At 44.6% G+C, this 20,763-nt stretch overlaps 1 protein-coding gene across 6 annotated transcripts in view; it reads left to right on the top strand.

Moving 5' to 3' along the window:
• LOC132407663 (histone-lysine N-methyltransferase EHMT1-like) overlaps nucleotides 1–20,763 on the top strand; it is a 188,174-nt gene that overhangs the window by 142,880 nt on the left and 24,531 nt on the right. For all 6 annotated transcript variants that reach the window (XM_059994490.1, XM_059994485.1, XM_059994484.1 and 3 more), the window contains 2 exons: nucleotides 8,873–8,950; nucleotides 10,325–10,440. In XM_059994490.1, the coding sequence (XP_059850473.1) occupies nucleotides 8,873–8,950; nucleotides 10,325–10,440 (194 nt within the window). The remainder of the gene's footprint in view (nucleotides 1–8,872; nucleotides 8,951–10,324; nucleotides 10,441–20,763) is intronic.

Raw genomic sequence — 20,763 nt, 5'->3', positions numbered from 1 at the left:
TGGGATACAAAAGATGGACAGTACAATTTGCCCTGTGATTCTTAGACACAGCTGATATTTAGAAAAGACAAAATAATAATAAGAATGTTAAAAGGCATAAATCAATCAGCAGCTTGTAGCAAAATACATGCAGCTGGAGGAACTTAAAGGTCAAGCAGCATCTATACAATAGTCGACATTTCAAATTATATCAGGATCTGAAACATCGAGTATCCCTTTTCATCCACAGTTACCATTTGACCCACTGTGTTCCTTGAGCAGAGCATCTGCAGTCTCTTGTGTCTCTTCAGCTTCGAGTAAACTAATAGAAACAAATTCTTACCCAGTCATTTGAGTTTTATATAGATTTTGTTAAAGGAGTTCTCGATACAGTGTTGTTCTCCCAATGATCTGCTTTCATCATAAGGTTAGAAATGAGAATATTTCCTGTTGACTGACTCTGTTCAGTTCCATTTATAATTTCTCGGATATGAAGCAGTCCCTGAATCTCTGCATCTATCACTGAAAATTGAGCTAAAAGTGGGAAGTAAAATCTATAGCGCACAATTTGGTGTACTACATTGAGCAAATAATTTTATCAAATAATATAAAATTTGACTGGCACCTCTTAACCAGTAAATAGCATTACTGGGGTTGAATTCCCCACAATCAACATCTAGTATGTTACCATTAACTGGTCCAGCCAGATAAACATTATGGTGAGTGACTTCCATTTATTCCTTCCTCATTGCTGTCAACAATAATAATGTATCCATGTATATAGCAACTCGAGAAGCTCAGAAGACCTATCAACTAAATAAATTTGATGTAAAGACATTTAAGGAGATATTAAGGCATAAAAATTGCTTAAAGAAATATGGTTTATGCAGCAGCTTAAAATTATGAAAAGTGAACAGTTAGAGCTGTTTTGAGGAGCAGTTCCTGAGCTAAATACCTTGGTATTTGAAGACATGAAGTATGGAGAGGTGAAGTTCTGGAATGCGTGTGAGGGTTTAGGTTGCAAAGAATTGTAGTGTTGGGGGGGGGGTAGGGCAAAAACTTGGAGAAATTAGGAAGAGAATTTTAAGTACGAGGCGTTGCTTAATCTGTTCCCATGTGGATCAAATTCAAAGTGATTAATAAGCAAGATTTGGTATGAGTGTATGAGCATCAGATTTCTTTTATGACCTCTAGTTTATGAAGTGTTTTTGACTCCAAATTCACAGGAGTTGCCTGGGAATACATAGGAATAGTCAAGGCCCAAGGTAAGACAGGTACAGCTGAGGTTTACAGTCGTGAGACAGGGTGAATGTTGGGCGGTATTTCAGAAGTGGGAATGTGTGTGTTGGCACACAGTTGAATTTCAAATCTTAACTCAAGGTCAGATGTGAGTTGCTGATTGTGCAAAGTCTGTGGTTTGTAAGGGACACAGAAGAGTGGCTTTGAACTTCCCAGACATTGTCTTGGGAAAAATTGTACTCAGAAACTATTAGGTCTTGTATAATAGTTTGATAGTTTACAGGCTAAAGAGGTCAAGCAAGCTGTCATCAAAATGTACGTGCTAACAAGTTCCATGTTTTCAAATGAAATTTCTAAGACCCAGCAAACAGGTGGAGGGGGGTGGGTTGATTCTTGGGAACACCAGCAGTAAATTTATGGATGCAAGTTGAAAAAGAGGCCATTACTGAGGATTTTTGTAGATGGGTCTAATGCTGGGACTAATTTTAGAAGTTTAGCCTGGAAGCATGATTTGTGGCTAAAGACCATGAGTACCTCACATCTGATGTTACTTGTAAGGGTAGAGGAGATGGAAGAGAATGATTAAATCAGTTAGATTTTTTGATCATGTTAAACCAGTTGTCATTATTATTCAAACCTGCTACCTTTTGACTTAAGGGATTAGTGATCCCTTTTAGCAAGAGTAGCAGCCGAGTAAGAAAATCATGGTTTCTTAAGGGAACCAAGACAACAGTGGTAGAAACAAAGTTTAGATTTTGGCAGGTGGAGATCAAAGACTAGACTCCTTAGATTTTGAAATCACACATCCCTTTGCCAGCTGGCAAACGTTCAGGTAAGGAAAAAACTGTTGGTGGTAAAGGGTCTGTGTGTGACAAGCAACACTAGAAAGTGAACAGAGATAAACTGTAAGTGATTGAGGTAATGGAAAAATAGCCACATGATAATGTAGCATCAAGTGGGTGGCAGTCAGAGGATAGATTTACTTAGAAGATTGAGGAAGGACAAACTAAAAGAGCAAGCCAGCTGTAAGAGTGTGGAATGTGAGTGAATGTTTTTACAAAACTAGGACGTAAAACCCACTTGACTCTTAAATGTTAAGTCTTTCACTGGTGCATCATATCAGCACTATGCAGCACATCAGGATTTCTTCAACAAAATCTCTCAAACTTGCACCCTCTACTAACTTGAGGGACATAGGCATTAGGCTTCTCCTTAAAGTCTCACTGTCATGACTTGGAAATGCATTGTTTTTGCTTTGACACAGTCAAAAATCCTGAATCAACTTGCCTGACAATATAGATTGTAGTACCTTTACTAGAGAAACTGCATTTGTTCAACATTATAGTTCCTGTGAAGGAAAAGCAATAATAGTTGCACAGCTTGTTTAGTAGATCACCAATATAATAGCACGTTATGTCCATGTTTACTCCTGAAAATTAAATGTTAATGAAAAAGATGGCGGAAATAAACTGTCAGCAGTTGATGTAATGCATCTTCTCACTTGATTCCTTAGCTCCAATGGTGTTCTTGGGTAGCTGAAACAAAAATTCATGGGAAGAAAAAATATTTTAATGGTCCAGTCTAGAATTCAGTATCAGAGTTATTGCTGTTACAAACTTTCCAAAGGTGCTACTTGATATGCAAAAATGTACGGTGACTTTTTTTAATAAATCACATTTGGTACTATTGAAGGTCATTATTGTATCTGTCTAAAGATTGTGCTTGAAACCTACTGAATTTTCTGAAGTTTAGCTAATTATTGATTTTCAAAGGTTCAAAAGGTATATTTAATATCAGAGAAATGTATACAATATACATCCTGAAAATGCGTTTTCTTCGCAACCATCTACAAAAACGGAGTACCCCAAAGAATGAATGACAGTTAAATGTATGTGCAAAAATAAAACACACCCGCTACCAGCACTCAAGCGTGAGCAAAGCAAAAGCAAAACCACAGACTTGCAGTTAACCCAGAAACTACATTGTTCACCTGATAATTTGACATGCTGCAGTCTCTCTCCCCCTCTCCCCCTCCCCCTGCCCCTCCCTCTCCCAATAAGGGAGAAAGAGGTGACTCCATACCATTTTCCAACAAGCAGGAGAGATAAACAACTTGCTGGTTTACGATGTTAAAAGTCCGTTATGTCACTTTTTTCAAGCTCTGTGCCTGGAGATTGCAAAGATCCCGGGTCCCCAGGCACACAGCAGATGTTCCGACCCCCCCCCCCCCCCCCCCCAAAACGACAAACGGATCCTTGATTCGCCCATCATCAGTTACTCGAGATCCTAAGCTTCTGACACCGTGCCAAAATATTAGGCCGAGACTTTGGCATGCCGAATAGCAGCCGATTGCGGAACCCCGAGAGCGGTCCCATTCCCACAAAGAACCGCAGTCAGCGTGTAACTCCAGGTCAGGGTCTTCAAAAGAACCCTGAAAGGAAAAAATATAAGATATTAAAGATGGAAAAGGACTGTTTTCAAAGATGCAAGTAAAGGAGTTGCTGTTGGGTGCCTTAACTACTTAGCTCTGCAATGATTTCAAGTATCATGTCAGAACAAGGATAAAGATAATTTTATTTTCCATTAATTAATTTTAGGCAGAGCTGACTTTAATTGCTAAAGACAATAATTGGGTTAAAGCTAAATCTTTAAATAATATTTCATGCAACTTAAGTAACAATGAATTTTTCACTTCATGTGCATTTGCACATTTTTGACTTTGGTAGAGAGGTTTTGAGATGGATTTTATTATCTCAGCTAAAGAAGGTTCAGATCCCATGCATTTGAAGAAAGGTTGATTGACTATTGTTTGATTTACAAAGTAGATGTTCATCACTTTTTAATTCAGAAGTGGTACCACCTTGGACCAATTTGTTAATAAAATCAACACAAATTTGAATTATTATTTCTTCAAAGTTACACTGTAATACTCCAAGCAGTCTGAAATAAAATAATATATAGGTCCTTAGTTTTCCAGTCTACTGTTTGAATACTATTAAGCTTTTATGCTCTTGATGTCTGTAGAACCACCTCCATTGCAGGGTTGAACAATCTTTTACATACATCTCACATTGATTATTATTTGTTATGGGGAAAACTGTTACCTCTTTTCCTGCATCATGCATAGCTGTGCAGTGGATTTAAAGATCTTTCAAGATGAAATTCTAGTCTTTTATTTTCTTTTGGAAGACATTTTCACACTGGCAGGATAAGTCGGTTCATGGTGGAATAGCTAGTAGCGAGTTCTAAGTTTTGTATTCTTAAAACGTTAGGGTAGGGAGTGCAATAGAAATTGATATTCAAAATATTTTCAGAAATGGATCATAACAATTACAGAAAATTAAGTGTCATCCTATGGTAGAGGCCACCTAAAGATTTGTGGCTAATGGTAAATTATTTTATTATTATGTATAATTATGTATTATTATGGGCATCCAGGACATCACCAATTACAGGACAACATCACCTGACTCTGCGGGTGATGCCTCCCTCCCAGATGCGCTGAATAACTTCTACGCCTGTTTTGAGGTGGAAAATGACGTGACGGCGAGGAAGTCCACCCCTCCTACAAATGACCAGGTGCTGTGTCTCACTGTGGCCAATGTGAAAAGAACCCTGTGTGGGGTCAACCCACGGAAGGCTGCTGGACCAGACAACATTCCTGATAGAGTGCTCAGAGGATGTGCAGACCAGCTAGCAGATGTTCTCACTGACATCTTCAACATCCCCCTGAGCAGCGCCACTATTCCAACATGCTTGAAGGCCACCATCATCGTCCCCATGCCGAAGAAGTCTTCAGTGTCCTGCCTAAATGACTACCATCCCATTGCACTTACATCCATCATCATGAAGTGTTTTGAGAGTCTCATCATGAGGTATATGAAGACCCTGCTTGCCCCCCTCACTGGACCCACTGCAGTTTGCCTACCGTCTCAATCACTCAACAGATGATATCATTACCACCACCCTCCACCTGGCCCTAACCCACCCGGACAAAAAAGACACATATGTTTGAATGCTGTTCATAGACTTCAGTTCAGCATTCAACACAATCATCCCTCAGAAACTGATTGGAAAGCTGAGCCTACTGGGCCTGAACACCTCCCTCTGCAACTGGATCCTAGACTTCCTGACTGGGAGATCTCAGTCAGTCCAGATCGGGAGCAGCATCTCCAACGCCATCACACTGAGCACGGGGGCCCCCCAGGGCTGTGTGCTCAGTCCACTGCTGTTCACTCTGCTGACCCCCGACTCTGCTGCAACACACAGCTCAACCCACATCATCAAGTTTGCCGATGACACAACCGTGGTGGGTCTCATCAGCAAGAACAACGAGTCAGCTTACAAAGAGGAGGTGCAGTGGCTAACGAACTGGAGCAGAGCCAACAACCTGTCTCTGAATGTGAACAAAACAAAAGAGACGATTGTTGACTTCAGGAGGACACAGAGCAACCACTCCCCGCTGAACATCGATGGTTCCTCGGTAGAGATCGTTAAGATCACCAAATTTCTTGGTGTTCACCTGGCGGAGAATCTCAACACCAGCTCCATAGCAAAGAAAGCCCAGCAGCGTTTCAACTTTCTGCGACAGCTGAGGAAAGTCATCTCCCAACCCCCCATATTCATCACATTCTACAGGGGTTGTATTGAGAGTGTCCTGAGCAGCTGCATCACTGCCTGGTTCGGAAATTGCACCACCTCGGATCACAAGACCCTGCAGTAGATAGTGAGGTCTATGTAACAGTTTCTTCTCCCAAGCTATCATACTCCTCAATATCCAAAGCCTGGACTGACACCAACTTACTGCCCTCTACTATGCCTATTGTCTTGTTTATTATTTATTGTAATGCCTGCACTGTTTTGTGCACTTTATGCAGTCCTGGGTAGGTCTGTAGTCTAGTGTAGTTATTTTTTTTTCTCTCTGTGTTGTCTTTTACGTGGTTTAGTCTAGTTTTTGTACTGTGTCATGTAACACCACGGTCCTGAAAAAATGTCTCATTTTTATTATGTACTGTACCAGCAGTTATGGTCGAAATGACAATAAAAAGTGACTTGAGTTGATACTAAGGTACAGTGGAAAAGCTTGTTTTGCATACTATTCAAACAGGTTGATTCATTAGAATGGCGCATCAGATAGTACAGGGTCAAATAATAAGTGTACACAATGAATAATGGGGCGCCGAAGAATGTAATAGAACAGAGGGATCTGGGAATACAGAGCCATAATGCCTTGAAAGTAATGTCACAGGAAGATGGAGTTGAAAGAGAGCTTTTGGCACATTGGGCTTCATAATTCAAAGTATTGAGTACAGGAGTTCGGATAGTACATTTATTTATTTAAAGATTCAGCCTGGAATAGGGCCTTCGAGCCGTGCTGCCCAGCAACCTCCCGATTTAATCACAATTTACAATGACCAGTATGTCTTTTAACTATGGGAGGAAACCAGACGACATAGAGAAAACCCACGCATTTCATAGGGAGGATGTACAGACTTCTTACGGAGGGCGCTGGGATTGTAATCTGATCTCCGATGCCCAAGCTGTAATAGTGTTGCACTAGCCTCTATACTTGAAGTTGTATAAGGTTTTGTTGAGCCATATTTGGAGTGTTGTGTGCATGGTTGGGAAGAGTATGGAGGGCTATGGTTCAGGTGTGGGTCAAAGGGAATAAATCGAATAACAGTTTGGCTAGATGGGCTGAAGGGATTGTGTCTGTACTGTACAACTATATGACTAATGAAGTATTAGAGTTACAGAGAACGTACGCTGCAAGTATACAATCTGTTTCAAGGTCATAATGAAGTAGATTATGAAGTTAAGAGTCCATATTAACGTACTAGGAAATCATTCAATAGAGTTAAATCAGTGGGATAGAAGCTGTCTTGACCGTGGTGATACATGCTTTAAGGTTTTTATATTTTCTGCCTCATTGTAGGAGAATGTGAAGAGAATGCCTGTATTGGCTGTGGTTTTCCATTATTTTGCTGCTTTACCAGTGCAGAAATAAGTGAAGAAAGAGTCCATTTAAAAAAGCAAACACGAGGAAATCTGCAGTTGCTGGAAATTCAAGCAACACACACAAAATGCTGTTGGAAAGCAGCAGGCCAGGCAGCATCTGTAGGAAGAAGTACAGTCGACGTTTTGGGCCAAGACCCGTTGTTAGTCCTGACGAAAGGACTTGGCCTGAAACATCGACTGTACTTCTTCCTGTAGATGCTGCCTGGCCTGCTGCATTCCACCAGCATTTTGTGTGTGTTGCTAGAAAGAGTCCATAGCTGGTTTCCATAATGTGCTGAGCTGTATTGACAATTGTCTGCAGTTTCTTGTAGCCATGGGCAAAGCAAATGCCATACCAAATCGTTGATGCATCTGGCTAGGTTGCTTTTTATGGTGAATAAATGAAAATAATGTTCAAAGGGGGCATGCAAAATTTCTTTAGGTTACTGAGAAAGGTGAGCTGATGACCTTTCTTGGCCATGGTGTCAACATGGATGGATCAGGACAGGTTATTGGTGATGTTTGCTCCTATGTAATGTTTTTGGAAATATGATGGTAAAATAATATTTAAAATTATGGTTATTTGAAGCTACTGTGACAAATTCCATCTGTTTATTTTTACTATTGTATTTACTATAGTTTTATGCAGGTTTCTGTGTGTAGCACACCTTTAAATTACAGATTGAAGAGTGAATTGGAATAAATTGTTCGTATTTTGCTGTAGTGTTGGGGATCTCAGGAGGAAATTAAGGTGTATTATCCACTGAGCATTTCTGGTGGAACTCAACATTCACTTGCATGCTGGATCCAGCTATCCTTAAGTCTTCTCCCATTAGCTATTTAATTGTGATCACAATTCCTGATGAGAAGCAATTCCTGATGATAGAGCTTTTGACTGATTCATTGATTTGGGGTTTATTAGCTCTGTCTGCTCACTACTATTTTTGATGTTTAGCGTGCACAAAATTTTTCATTGTGGCTTTATCAGGCTGCCACTTTGTTTTAGATGCCACTTCTGGTATATTTTCTGTATTTCTCAGTGAATGACTGTCAGTTGTCTAGGTTGAAAATAGAATGAGGGATATGTTGGGTTGTGAAGCTAAAAATTAGTGAAACATATTTCTGCTTCTCTTGGTGATCCACAGAGCCTCCTATCTAGATGGCTAATTTTGAACTATCATGTCTGTCTATCTCATTAAGCATTATTGTACTGCTACATAGAGGGGAGAGTGACCTCGTCTCCATAAGGACTGTGTGGTAGTCACTTATATCAGTCATCATCTGCAAAGGTAGATTATTGTGGACAAAGTTAATTAGAACTGAGGCTATATTTGAACCAAATGTCTGAGGAAAAAGTTATTGAAATACCTGATGCTATGCAATAGAATTTCCCAGATAAACTTAATTAGTAAATATGTAAAATTTAAAAATTCAAATGCAAAATACAATAGCCTAACTAACTTTTTACCAGATGCTGGTACATTTTAATAGATAATGAAATGTCTGAGAAAGATTAGAGTTTTAAAAAAATAATTAAATGTTTTCATCTTATCTCATTGAGGAATTCTAATAATTAGTTACATAAGAATTTCATTTTTAATGTATTTATTTTCCCTGTTGAAATCTTTCTAACCAGTTGTCTCATTTCAATGTACAGTACTGTTTTTGTGATGATGACTGCTCTTCCAGTGCCTGCATGTGTGGCCAACTAAGTATACGTTGCTGGTATAGCCAGGTAAGCAAGATAACTTCAGCTGTGAAAACTGATTTTTTTTCCCAGTCTGTAGAATCCCTCAGAGCATGGTTTCTCTAAAAGGTAAATGGAAAACACAGTATAATTCTCAATGCTATAAAGAAATTTAATTAAAGTTAATTTTTCACCATGAGGCAGTTTCTTCAGTTGAATAACTTGGAGCATTCAACTTAGTTAACAAACTCATTAAAGTTAAACAGTTAACACACACAAAATGCTGGTGGAATGCAGCAGGCCAGGCAGTATCTATAGGGAGAAACACTGTCGACGTTTCGGGCCGAGACCCTTCGTCATGACTAACTGAAAGGAAAGATAGTAAGAGATTTGAAAGTAGGAGGGGGAGGGAAAAATGTGAAATGATAGGAGAAGACCGGAGGGGCTGGGGTGAAGCTGAGAGCTGGAAAGGTGATGGGCAAAAGGGATTCAGAGCTGGAGAAGGGAAAGGATCATGGGATGGGATGCCTAGGGAGAAAGAAAGGGGGAGGGGAGCACCAGAGTGAGATGGAGAACAGGCAGAGTGATGGGCAGAAAGAGAGGGAAAAAAGGAGAGGGGGAGAAAACTAAATATATCAGGGATGGGGTAAGAAGAGGAGGAGGGGCATTAACGGAAGTTAGAGAAGTCATTGTTCATGCCATCAGGTTGGAGGCTACCTAGCTGGTATATAAGGTGTTGTTCCTCCAACCTGAGTGTGGCTTCATCGTGACAGTAGAGGAGGCCATGAGAGTTAAACAGTTATCTTGTTGTTAGAAGCACACACAAAATACTTTTGAAGATGGTATGAGACATACAAAATAATACAACCAAGAGTTAAGGAGAGGGAGCATGGTAAGGTTTAATGATTCAGTGGGACGAACATGCAATAAATGCAGGGTTAGGTATAGCAGGAGTGATCATTTTGAAAACAGTATAGACGTACATTTGTGAGAGGGGCAATAGTCAGGGGGATAAACAGACATTTTTGGATATGTGTGAGATTCTAGTGTTGTCTCCCAGGTGCCAGGTTCAAGGATGTCTCAGTGGCACTAAGCATTCTGAAAGGGGAGGGTGAACAGCCAAACATTATGGTCCATATTGATATTAATGACGTGGGTGAGAAGAAAGTATGGTCCTGTGTAGAGTATTTAGAGAGTATGGTTGGGTATTTTTAAAATCTAGAAAAACTGCAAATCAAGAGGAATTGGTAATTGGTGCTATGAAAATAAAATGTATTTTTTACTGATCTTTCTAATCACAGTATCCTGGTCCTTATTCAGTCGAATGTGAAAGGTGTTTTAAGCAGTTAATGTTCTTCTCAGTTTTACAGAGTTTAAGCTCAACGCAGTGAATCTGACAGTTGTCATGGTTTGTATTTTAAGGATGGGCGGCTTCTTCCGGAATTCAATATGCTGGAACCACCACTCATCTTCGAGTGTAACCATGCCTGTGGATGTTGGAGAACATGTAAAAATCGTGTGGTACAGAATGGAATCAGGTAAAGTGGAAGTTCCTGTTAGGACAGTGTAATACAGTGGGTGCCACAGTAGCATAGTACTTTGCGCAATGCTTTGCAGCTTGGGCGGTTCCAGAATTTGGAGTTCAGTTCTGGCACTGTTCTGTAAGGTGTTTCTGTACGTCCTCCCCATGGAATACGTGGGTTTTCCCCGGGTGCTCCCGTTTTCTCTGCAGTCCAAAGACCTACTAGGTAGATTAATTGGTCATTGTAAATTGTCCCATGATTAGGTTAAAGGTAAATGGGATTGTGGGTTTTACTAGAGTGCTGTGGTTTGAGAGGCCGAAAGGACCTATTCCTTGCTGTATTGTTAAACTAAAAATAGTTAATGGTGTGGACGGCTTTTAAGCAAGTTTGGTAAGGACGCAGAGTACATGTAAAGTTGAGGGTGGGTTACATTTCCATCTGGAAGAGGAAGTACTTCAGTCAAGTAGGCATGGGTGTGATATAGCACATGGGAGGACTGGAAAACTAAACAGCATCTAGTTTAATGCAAAGGGACTGGTAAGAGAGACTAACTTAGAGCATTGATCAGTACATTGGAATGTGATATTTTTGTAATGGCTGATATATGATGACTCAACATTATGTAATATAGAAGTTTCAAATGGTGACAGGTTAATGTAAAAGAGGAAGGGGAGTTCAACACTGGTTATTGTTGTCTATCACTTTATTGGTGAGGGAGGAGGACTTAACAGGCTGTTCAGATGAGATTATGTATAGAGCTTAAAAACAAGGTGGTGTAATTTTGTTGGGGGTCTACTATAGACATCAACAGGATAAACTGACAAATCAGAGGTTAAGAAGGACAGGTTGTAACAGAAGATTTCATCTTCTCTCTTATTAATTGAAATCACCTTTGTGTGAAAGGATTAAACAGGTTGGAATTCTTAATGTGCATTCAGGAGAACTGTTGTTGTCTTGGTACATAGATAGTCTGACTAGAGATGGAGTGGTGCTAGTCCTAATTCTGGGGAGTGAAGCTTGGCAAGTAGATAAAACTCAGAATATGGGGTAAGCCTTTGGGCAGTACTGACCAGAACTTGGTAAGTTGCAACATAGTTCAGGAAATGGATAGGATGGTTCATAAAGTCTGAATTGGGGAAAGACTTAATGTAGTATCATTAAACAGGACCTTACAAGCATAGACAGAGAGCAGCTACTTGCAGGTTAAGGGAAGTGGGAGTCTTTCAAAAGTGAAATAGAATTCATGGCCAGCGTGTTGCTGTAAGGATGAAGATGGCAAGTTCAGGGAACCCTGCTTGTCAGGGAATACCAATGGTTTGATAAAGAAAAAGAAGGCATATAGTAGTTGTGGAACACTGAAAATGGGAAGTTCTTCAGTGTTATGCACTGCTTAAAAAGGAATTAGTGTAAATAGGGCCGTGAAGTACTACAGGCTGGTAACAGAACATTACAGCACACTACAAGCCCTTCAGTTCAGATATTGTGCCAACCTTTTAACCTACCCCAGGATCAATCTTAACCCTTCCCTTCTACATATATAGCCTTACATTTTTTTTCTGTCATCCATGTACCTATCTAGGAGTTTTTTAAATGCTCGTAATATGTCTGCCTCTACCATCCCCTAAGTCCTTTGGCAATGATTGTAGTTTTCCTCTCTGGTCAATCACTGTTTTATCAGACTGTCATGCTCCTTTGTTTCTGACCTTGTATGGTGATTCCTCTGAACATAGTAATGTAGTTAGAAGGTTTTGAACAGGTTATTTTTAAGGTACCATTTCCAATGCCTTCCCAGAGTGGGGTGAACAGAGTGAATCCTAAATAGGGCTGCTCATTTGAGGGTTCAGCAAGCCAAGGGCTCTTTCTGCCTCAGTCCAAGAGTCCAGTGACAGAATCAAATGCCCACTGCCCAATGTGCTAGTTCATGACAATGGCCTTTCAGACCTCACAATCCTACCCCCCTATAGCACTTGCTGATTTTCATGGGACTTAATCCAGTATGTTATGGTAGATTCTCTTAAAGGAGAATGTCTGTATCTGACTTTATTTAAAGTGGGGAGGTTGAAGCCAGGCAGCAACCACCTGGTCCTTGACAGCTTGTGGTTAGGGTCCAAAGGCATGGAATACAAGATGATTGGGAGCCCTTCACTGCTGTAGCCTTCCTCTGGCTTCACTGCCATTGTGGTGGGTCCACCATCTTTTGCCAGCTCCACCATTGAAGTCTTTGTTGGATCACTCTTTGTTTGGAGCCTCCCCCTGGAGCTTACCACCATGGGTGACCCTAATAGGAGCTAAACTCCTGATAATATCACTTTCGAGATCTCAGGAACTCCGAAATCTCTCCATCATGACAATGTGATAATCCTTGGAGAAGTCCATCTGGAGGAGAAGGCCGGTTGCACCTTCTGGAAAGGGAAGGCAGCTGACAAGCCCAGGATAAATGGTGTTGGGTTTGCAATAAAGAACCAGCCTGTCAGTCAACTCTCTGAGCTTCCCGTGGGGAACAGTGAACGTCCCATGGTGCATGGTGCTTGCCAACAATCAGATGTCAATTAACTCTGATCCTACATAGGAATGAAAAAGAGGCCTCAGTGTTTGCCTCGATGCAACACTGTCAAGCATCCTCAAGGAAAAAAGATAATTCTCTTAGGGGACTTCAATGCCAGGGTCAGTCAGGACTTCAGCCATTGGAAGGGTACCATAGGAAAGGAAGGGTTCTGTTCAAATCCACCATCCTCAATACCTGCAAAAGCATCCTTGGGTACGTCCAGAATTGGTTTGATGATAATGACATTGAGATGGAACAAATTTTCTTCAAGAAAAGGAAAGCCTTTTGTGCTGGACAGAATAACATCTGCAGCAAAGCTAAAGGAGAACCTTACCCCAGAGCCAAGGCAAGTGTGCAGCAGAGAGGAAGCTAAAAAAATTCTTGGTGGACTGCAAAAGCTGATTAAACCAAAGTTCAGAGGATGGGAAGAACTTGCCAAGGGATCAGAAGGATATCAGCAGTCGGAGAGAGCACTTTCAAGAACTTAACCACTGTTGAACCAAAGGCTACTAACTAAATTCTTCAGATACTGGTGAAAGAAGACTTGGGGAAACCCCTATGATGCTGTCAGGAGCCTGCAAAGTAAAAAGCCACTGGTCCTGACAGGATCCCAGCAGAGATCCTCAAGGAAGGTGGACCAGCACTCCTGCACCTCATACATGCCCTGCTTCTGAAGGTCTAGGAAAGGGAACAACTGTCTTCAGTTCATTGGGATGCTCTAATAATGACCATATTCAAAAAGGGAAATGAGGGAGATTATAGTAGTTACAGAGGCATCTCCATCTTGTCAACAACAGGGGAAGTTCTTGCACATATCCTTGACAACCAACTCCTGTTATCTGAAGAAATACTTCCTGACTCGCAATGTGCTTTCTGCCCATCTAGCAGTACTGCAGACATGATCTTCACAGCATGCCAGTTATAGGAAAAACGTGTGAACAAAGGAAGCCCTTGTACTTGGCTTTCATAGATTTGACAAAGAGATTTGATACAGGAGATTAAGTTCTCAGGCATATACTATCAAAACATGGCTGCCTGACAAGTTCTTAGGAATACTGAGACTACTGCATACCAGCCACAGTGTTGAATCAGAACTCTTCACTGCCAAGACAGTCCAACAAGACTATATAATTGTGTCCTATTTGCCACCTTTATCACTGCCCTCCTTCACTTCATTGGCCAAGACCTGCCTGAGGGAATCCCAATCACACATAGAATGACAACAGGCTTCTCAACCTCGACTGCTTCAGGGCCAAGAACAAGTTCAGCACCACCACTATCATGGAATGCAGATGACAATGCCATTACATCACACTCTGAAGAAGACCTCCAAAAATATCCATGAATGCCTTTGCCCAAACATATAGGGCACTGGGTTTTCTTTTGAATATAATGCAGACAGTTTCTATATCAGTCACTGCTCAACCTGCAATGTTTCCAGCCCTCCATAAAATTTGACAATATTGTAGTTGCGCACAAAGCACTGCGAACGGAACACATGCAAGCAGAGAGAGCTGAACTCGGAATGACTTTACTGATTCAAACTCGCGCTTAAATCTCTCTTCCCATGGGTCCCTGCGACCAGCGGGGCGGATGTGACATCAGACCGTCCCTGGAAGGTCCACCCCAAGCAGGCCGCACGTCTGCCTGTGACTCCCAATGGCGGTTCGAGTCCCATGTGTGCAGACTGCCACATCACCCCCCTCCCCCCCCGAAACGTCCATCGGGGGAGTGGAGCTCCCCAGTCTGGGTGGCTGGCCTTGCCGGTGTGGTGCGGGTACTCTCACTGGTTGCTCAGTGTCCAAGTGCACCGGTTTGAGGTGGTCCACTGTAAAAGTCTCTTCCCGGCCACCCACCTCCATGACACACGTGGATCCATTGTGCCAGATCACTTTGAAGGGTCTCTTGTACGGCCGCTGTAGAGGTGACCTGTGCATGCCCCTGCGAATAAAAACATACTCACACTCTTGGAGGTCTTCAGGGGTGAAGGATGGCATGGGACCAATCCTGGAGGTCGGGACTGGTGCTAGGGTCCCTACCTTGTCCCACAGCCATGTTAGCACCGCTGCTGGAGTTTCATCCGAAACTCGGGCCTCTGGTACAAACTCGCCCGGGACTATCAGGGGGGTGCTGTAGACCAATTCCGCTGAGGAGGTGCCCAAGTCCTCCTTGGGGGCTATGCGGATGCCCGGTAGGACCCAGGGAAGCTCGTCCGTCCAGTTGGGGCCCCTGAGGCACGCCATCAGGGTCAATTTGAGATGCCGGTGGAATCACTCTACCAAACCGCTGGTCTGGGGATGGTACGCTGTGGTGTGATGCAGCTGGGTACCCAGGAGCTGTGCCAGTGCTGTCCACAAACCAGACGTGAACTGAGCCCCTCTCTTGGAGGTGATGTCCATTGGGAGGCCAAACCTGGAGATCCAGTTTGCAATGAGCACCCTGGCGCAGGACTCAGTGGACATGTCTGCGAGCGGTATGGCTTCCCGACATCTGGTGAACCTGTCTACCATGGTAAAGATATACCTGGCGCCCTGGGAAACTGGCAGAGGGCCGATGATGTTGGATGTGTTGGAACCTCCTTTGCGTTGGTTGGAACTGCTGAAGGGGAGCCTTCATGTGCCGCTGGACTTTGGCGGTCTGGCAGTGTACGCAGGTCCTGGTCCAGTGTCCGACCTGTTTGCGCAAACTGTGCCAGACGAATCTGCCCACCAGCTTGATGGGCGCCCGGATGGATGGGTGGGCCAGGTCGTGCAGCATGTCGAACATCCTGCGTCTCCATGCCGCTGGTACCACGGGTCGGGGTTTGCCAGTAGACATGTCACACAGGAGTCGATCCACTGCCGGGCTGATGGAGACGTCCTCTAACTGGAGCCCAAAAACGGCAGTGTGGTAAGCCAGGATCTCGGTGTCCAACCGTTGTGCTTCCGCCAGTACTGCGTAGTCTATTCCTGTGGACGGTATGTCTACTGAGTGGAGGCAGGGGCGAGACAGTGTGTCGGCGATGGTATTGTTCTTCCCTGCGATGTGGCGGACGTCCGTGGTGAATTCTGAAATAAAGGACAGGTGCCTTTGCTGCCGAGCTGACCATGGGTCCGATACCTTGGCCATTGCGAAGGTGAGGGGCTTGTGGTCCATATGCACAGTGAACTCCCTTCCCTCGAGGAAGTACTGGAAATGCTGGACAGCCAGGTAGAGCGCTAGCAACTCTGTCGAAGGCGCTTTACTTCACCTCTGGTGGCCATAGGTGCCGGCTGAAGAAAGCGAGTGGTCGCCACTGGTCCTCTACGAGCTGCTCCAGGACTCCGCTGAAGCGTCGACTGTGAGTGCCGTGGGTACATCGACTCTCGGGTGCACTAGGAGGGCTGCCTTTGCCAGCGCCTCCTTGGTCTGCTCGAACACCTCCGTGGACTCTGCATCCCCTGCCACTTATTTAGATTTGCCGGCCATTATGCGGAAGAAGGGTCTCATGATGCAGGCTGCCGCCAGCACGAACCGATGATAAAAGTTGACCATCCTTATGAACTCCTGCAGGCCCTTGACCGTGCTGGGCTTGGGGAACAGGCGGATGGCCTGGACCTTGTCCGGTAGGGGAACTGCGCCATGTTGGTTGATTCTGTGGCCCAAGAAGAAGTCGATCTCCGTCAACCCAAACTGGCACTTTGCCAGATTGATTGCCAGTCCATGGTCACTCAGGCATTAACAGAGCTAGCGCAAATGTGCCACGTGCTCTTGGTACAAACTGCTGGCCACCAGGATATTGTCCAAGTAGATGAGAACGAAATCCAGGCCGCGTTGTACTGAGTCCATGAGCCTTTGAAAAGTTTGGGCTGCATTCTTGAGAAAGAAAAGCATCCTCAGGAATTTGAGCAGGCCGAACGAGGTGATGAGGGCTGTCTTGGGCACGTCGTCAGGGTGCACTAGGATCTGATGGTGTCCCCTGACCAGGTCGATTTTGGAGAAGACGGTCGCTCCAAGCAGGTTCGTCATGAAGTCCTGGATGTGGCGTACCGGGTATCTGTCGGTCGTTGTGGCATCGTTGAGCCTTCTGTAGGCAGTCTCCGCAGGGTCTCCATCCTCCTGCGGACTTGGGCACCATGTCTAGCAGGGATGCCCACAGGCTGTCTGAGCAGTGTACAATTCCCAGCTCTTCCATTTTATGGAACTCCTCCTTGGCGAGGTGGAGCTTGTCGGGTGGGAGCCTGAGAGCTCAGGCCTGAGAGTGGCGGTCCTTGCTTGGGGGTTCGGTGCTGCACGCTGTGCTTGGGGTCGGCCGTGGAGAACTGAGGGGTGACTATGGAGGGGAATTCCGCCAACACCCTGGCGAATTCGTTACCCAAGAGGGTCACGGAATCCAGGTGGAGGGCTGGTAGCTTGGCTTCTTCAAGCTGGAAAGTCTGGAACGTCTCGGTGTGGACCAAATACCCGCCTTCAAGTCGACCAGAAGACAGTTGGCTCGTAGGAAGTCTGCCCCTAGTAGTGGCTGTAACACCACTGCCAACGTGAAAGTCCAAGTGAAACGGCTGGACACTAAATGCATTGCGATAGTTTGCAGGCCGTTTGTCCGAATACTGGTGTCATTTGCGGCAGTGAGTTCAGAGCCTGAGACCGTGTTACGAGTGTCCATGTTGGGGGGGGGGGGGGGGGGCAGTACGCTGACTTCGGCCCCAGTGTCTATCAGGAAGCGCTGCCCGGAGTGTCAGTCCCGGAGGTACAGGAGGCTGTCTCGGTGGCAAGCCTTCGTAGCCATTAGCGATGGCTGGCCCCGGTGTTTCCCGGAAAAGCACATGGTGGATGGCAGCGGCATGCGCCTGAGCCCTATCTTTGGTGATAGGAACACCATTGTTCCGAACTTTTGTCTTTTCCCCCCCCCCCCCCCCCCCGTCTTTTCTCGGCGGCTTCGGTTGCAGAGCCTGAGCTTTGGGGCGCGCGATCGTGTCTAGGCCCATGGAGGCTGCTCTGCGTTGCTTGCCCTGCATGGGTTGCTGAAATCCTCACTCGTGAGGAGGAGGCGAATGTCCTCTGGCACTTGCTCAAGGAACAACTGTTCAAATAAAACGTACAGCTTATGGCTGTCCATGAGCGCCAACATGTCATTTCATGAGCTCGGATGGTATGCATTCGCCGGGCCGTCCATGTGTAGGAGCCGCGCAACAGGGGAGTCCGAAGGTACAGATCAGGAGCGCCTTAAGCTTAGTGTACCTGTCCTCAGTTGGTGGCTGGTGTAGGAAGTTGATGATCTGGCCTGCGTCCCCTGGTCGAGCGTGCTGACCACGCAGTAGTACCGCGCAGCGTTGGTTGTAATGTCTCTGATGTTGAACTGGGCCTCAGCCTGCTCAAACCAACCGTGGGGCTGAGTGGCCCAGAAAGTTGGAAGCTTCAGAGAGACCGCGCTGTGTAAATTGCTCGGATTCATGGCTGGTTGCAGAGTCGCTGGTTCCAGATGCTGTCTGGAACGTCGGGGTCACCAATGTAGTTGCGCACAAAGCGCTACAAAAGGAACACACGGAGGCAGAGAGAGCTGAACTCGGAATGGCTTTACTGATTCAAACTCACGCGCTTAAATCTCCCCTCCCATGGGTCCCTGTGACCAGCGGGGCGGACGTGATGTCAGACAGTCCCCGGAAGGTCCGCCCCGAGCGAGCCACACATCTGCCTGCGACTCCCGATGGCGGTTTGAGTCCTGTGTATGCAGATCGCCCCCCCCCCCCCCCAAAGAAACGTCCATCGGGGGAGTGGAGCCCCCAGTCTGTGTGGCTTGCCTGGGTGGTCGGCCTTGTTGGCACGGTGCGGGTACTCTCACTGGTTGCTCAGTGTCCAAGTACGCCGGTTTGAGGCGGTCCACTGCAAAAGTCTCTTCCCGGCCACCCACCTTCATGACACACATGGATCCATTGTGCTGGATCACCTTGAAGGGTCCCTCATACAGCCGGAAGCCAAACTCACATCTTCCCAAACAGTTTAAAGTTCATTGTCATCTGACTGTATATGTTTGCAAGCAAACGAAACAACATTCCCTCGAACCATGGTGCGTCCACAATACATATATCACACATAGCAAATAAAACAAAATATTACCTGAAATCAGTTAATAAAACATAATTCAAAATGCAAGTAAAGTGAGCAGCACAGGTAATCAGTTACAGTAAACAGCTTGTTGTCCAAGTGACAAGAACTCAGTGGTGGCAGGGTATTTATATTCTCATAGCTTGGGGGAAGAAGCTGTTACTGAGTCTGGCTGTAGTAATCTGATTCTCCTGTAGCTTTCTTCCTGACGGTAGTGGGTCAAAGCAATTGTGGGGTGGGTGGTATATATAGGTCCTCAACAATGTTCGAGACCTTCCTATACAATACTCCCAGTAAATGTCACAAATAAGGAGGAAGGGAGACACTGGTGATTCTCTCTACAGTTTTTACTATCCTCTGTAGGGTTTTGCAATCTGATTCTTTTTGTGAATAGATCCTTTACTTCCAGTTGAAGGAAGGTCAACGAGCCCTTGTTGGGCAAAGAAAACGCTTCAAAGACATCAAAATCAGTCTGAAGAAATGCAACATTACATCTAAAATCTCAGAAGACATTGCACTCAGTAGATAGACCCGAGGAAATCTGTTCAAGAAGGAGCTCTGCTACATGAGAATGATCACTGTGCTGCAGAGAATAAGTGGCAGCTGCAGAACAAGAGTCTGAACAGCCAAAAGACCCAACCACTAACCACAGCCACCACTTACTCTTGCCCACATGCACCAGAATGAGAATTCCAGATCAGCTTCTACAGACACCTGAAGACCCACCAAGAGACAACCCCTTAGTCGAGTATGATGCTATTCACACTATTACTACTATTGTCTGCCTCTACCAGTACCCCTGGTAGGGTGTTCCACTTCTGTGGAAGAAAGAGCTTGTCTCTGATATCCGCCCTTATACTTTGCTCCAGTCTCCTTAAAATTGTGCTCTCCTGGTTATCCTCTTGCTCTTAATACACTTACATAGTGAAGGAAAAGGAGAGTAACAAGGTAAAGAGACCAAAGGGTTGGTGTGTGTATGTGGAACCAGAAGATATGGAACATTGAGGCATAGGAAAGTACAGTACAGGAATAGGCCTTTTAGCCTATCTCATCCATGCAGAACCATTTAAACTGCCTAGTCTCATCAACCTGCACCTGGACCAGAGCCCTCCATAACACTGCCATCCATGTATCTACCCAAACTACTCTTAAATGTTGAAATTGAGCCCGCATGTACCACTTGTGCTGGCAGCTCATTCTGTACTCTCATGACTCTCTGAGTGAAGAAATTTTTCCTCGTGTTCCTGTTAAACTTTTCACTTCTCTGCCTTAATCCATGACCTCTAGTGAACTTTGTGATCTACTGATCATTGACTTCCAGTCAGAAAAGCAACATCCCACCATATCCTGCTTCCTATTATCAGAATCAGGTTTAATATCACCCACATCAGTCATGAAATTTGTTAACTTTGCAGTAGCAGTACAATGCAGTACATGATAATATCAGGAAAAACTGTCAATTACAGTTAAGTTTGTGTATTTTTTTTCTCACCCCTTATGGGTGGTGTGTGTGTGTATTTTTCCCTCAATCTCGGGTCCTCGACCAGAGGCCTGGGAGCTTGAGCGTTCAGTGCAATATACTTGCTACTCCTAGTACTACTCTCTTCTGGACCAAGGTCTCAGATGTTGTTCCGGCATTTGTTAGACAAGGTGTCACAGCTCCAAATGCTCTTACCGCCACTGGGATTACTTTGGCTTTAACCTTCCACATTCTTTCTTCCTGATGTTGC

This window comes from Hypanus sabinus, chromosome 18 (assembly GCF_030144855.1).
Source record: "Hypanus sabinus isolate sHypSab1 chromosome 18, sHypSab1.hap1, whole genome shotgun sequence".
Classification (NCBI taxonomy): Eukaryota; Metazoa; Chordata; class Chondrichthyes; order Myliobatiformes; family Dasyatidae; genus Hypanus; species Hypanus sabinus.
This window is presented reverse-complemented; position numbering and strand designations above follow the sequence as displayed.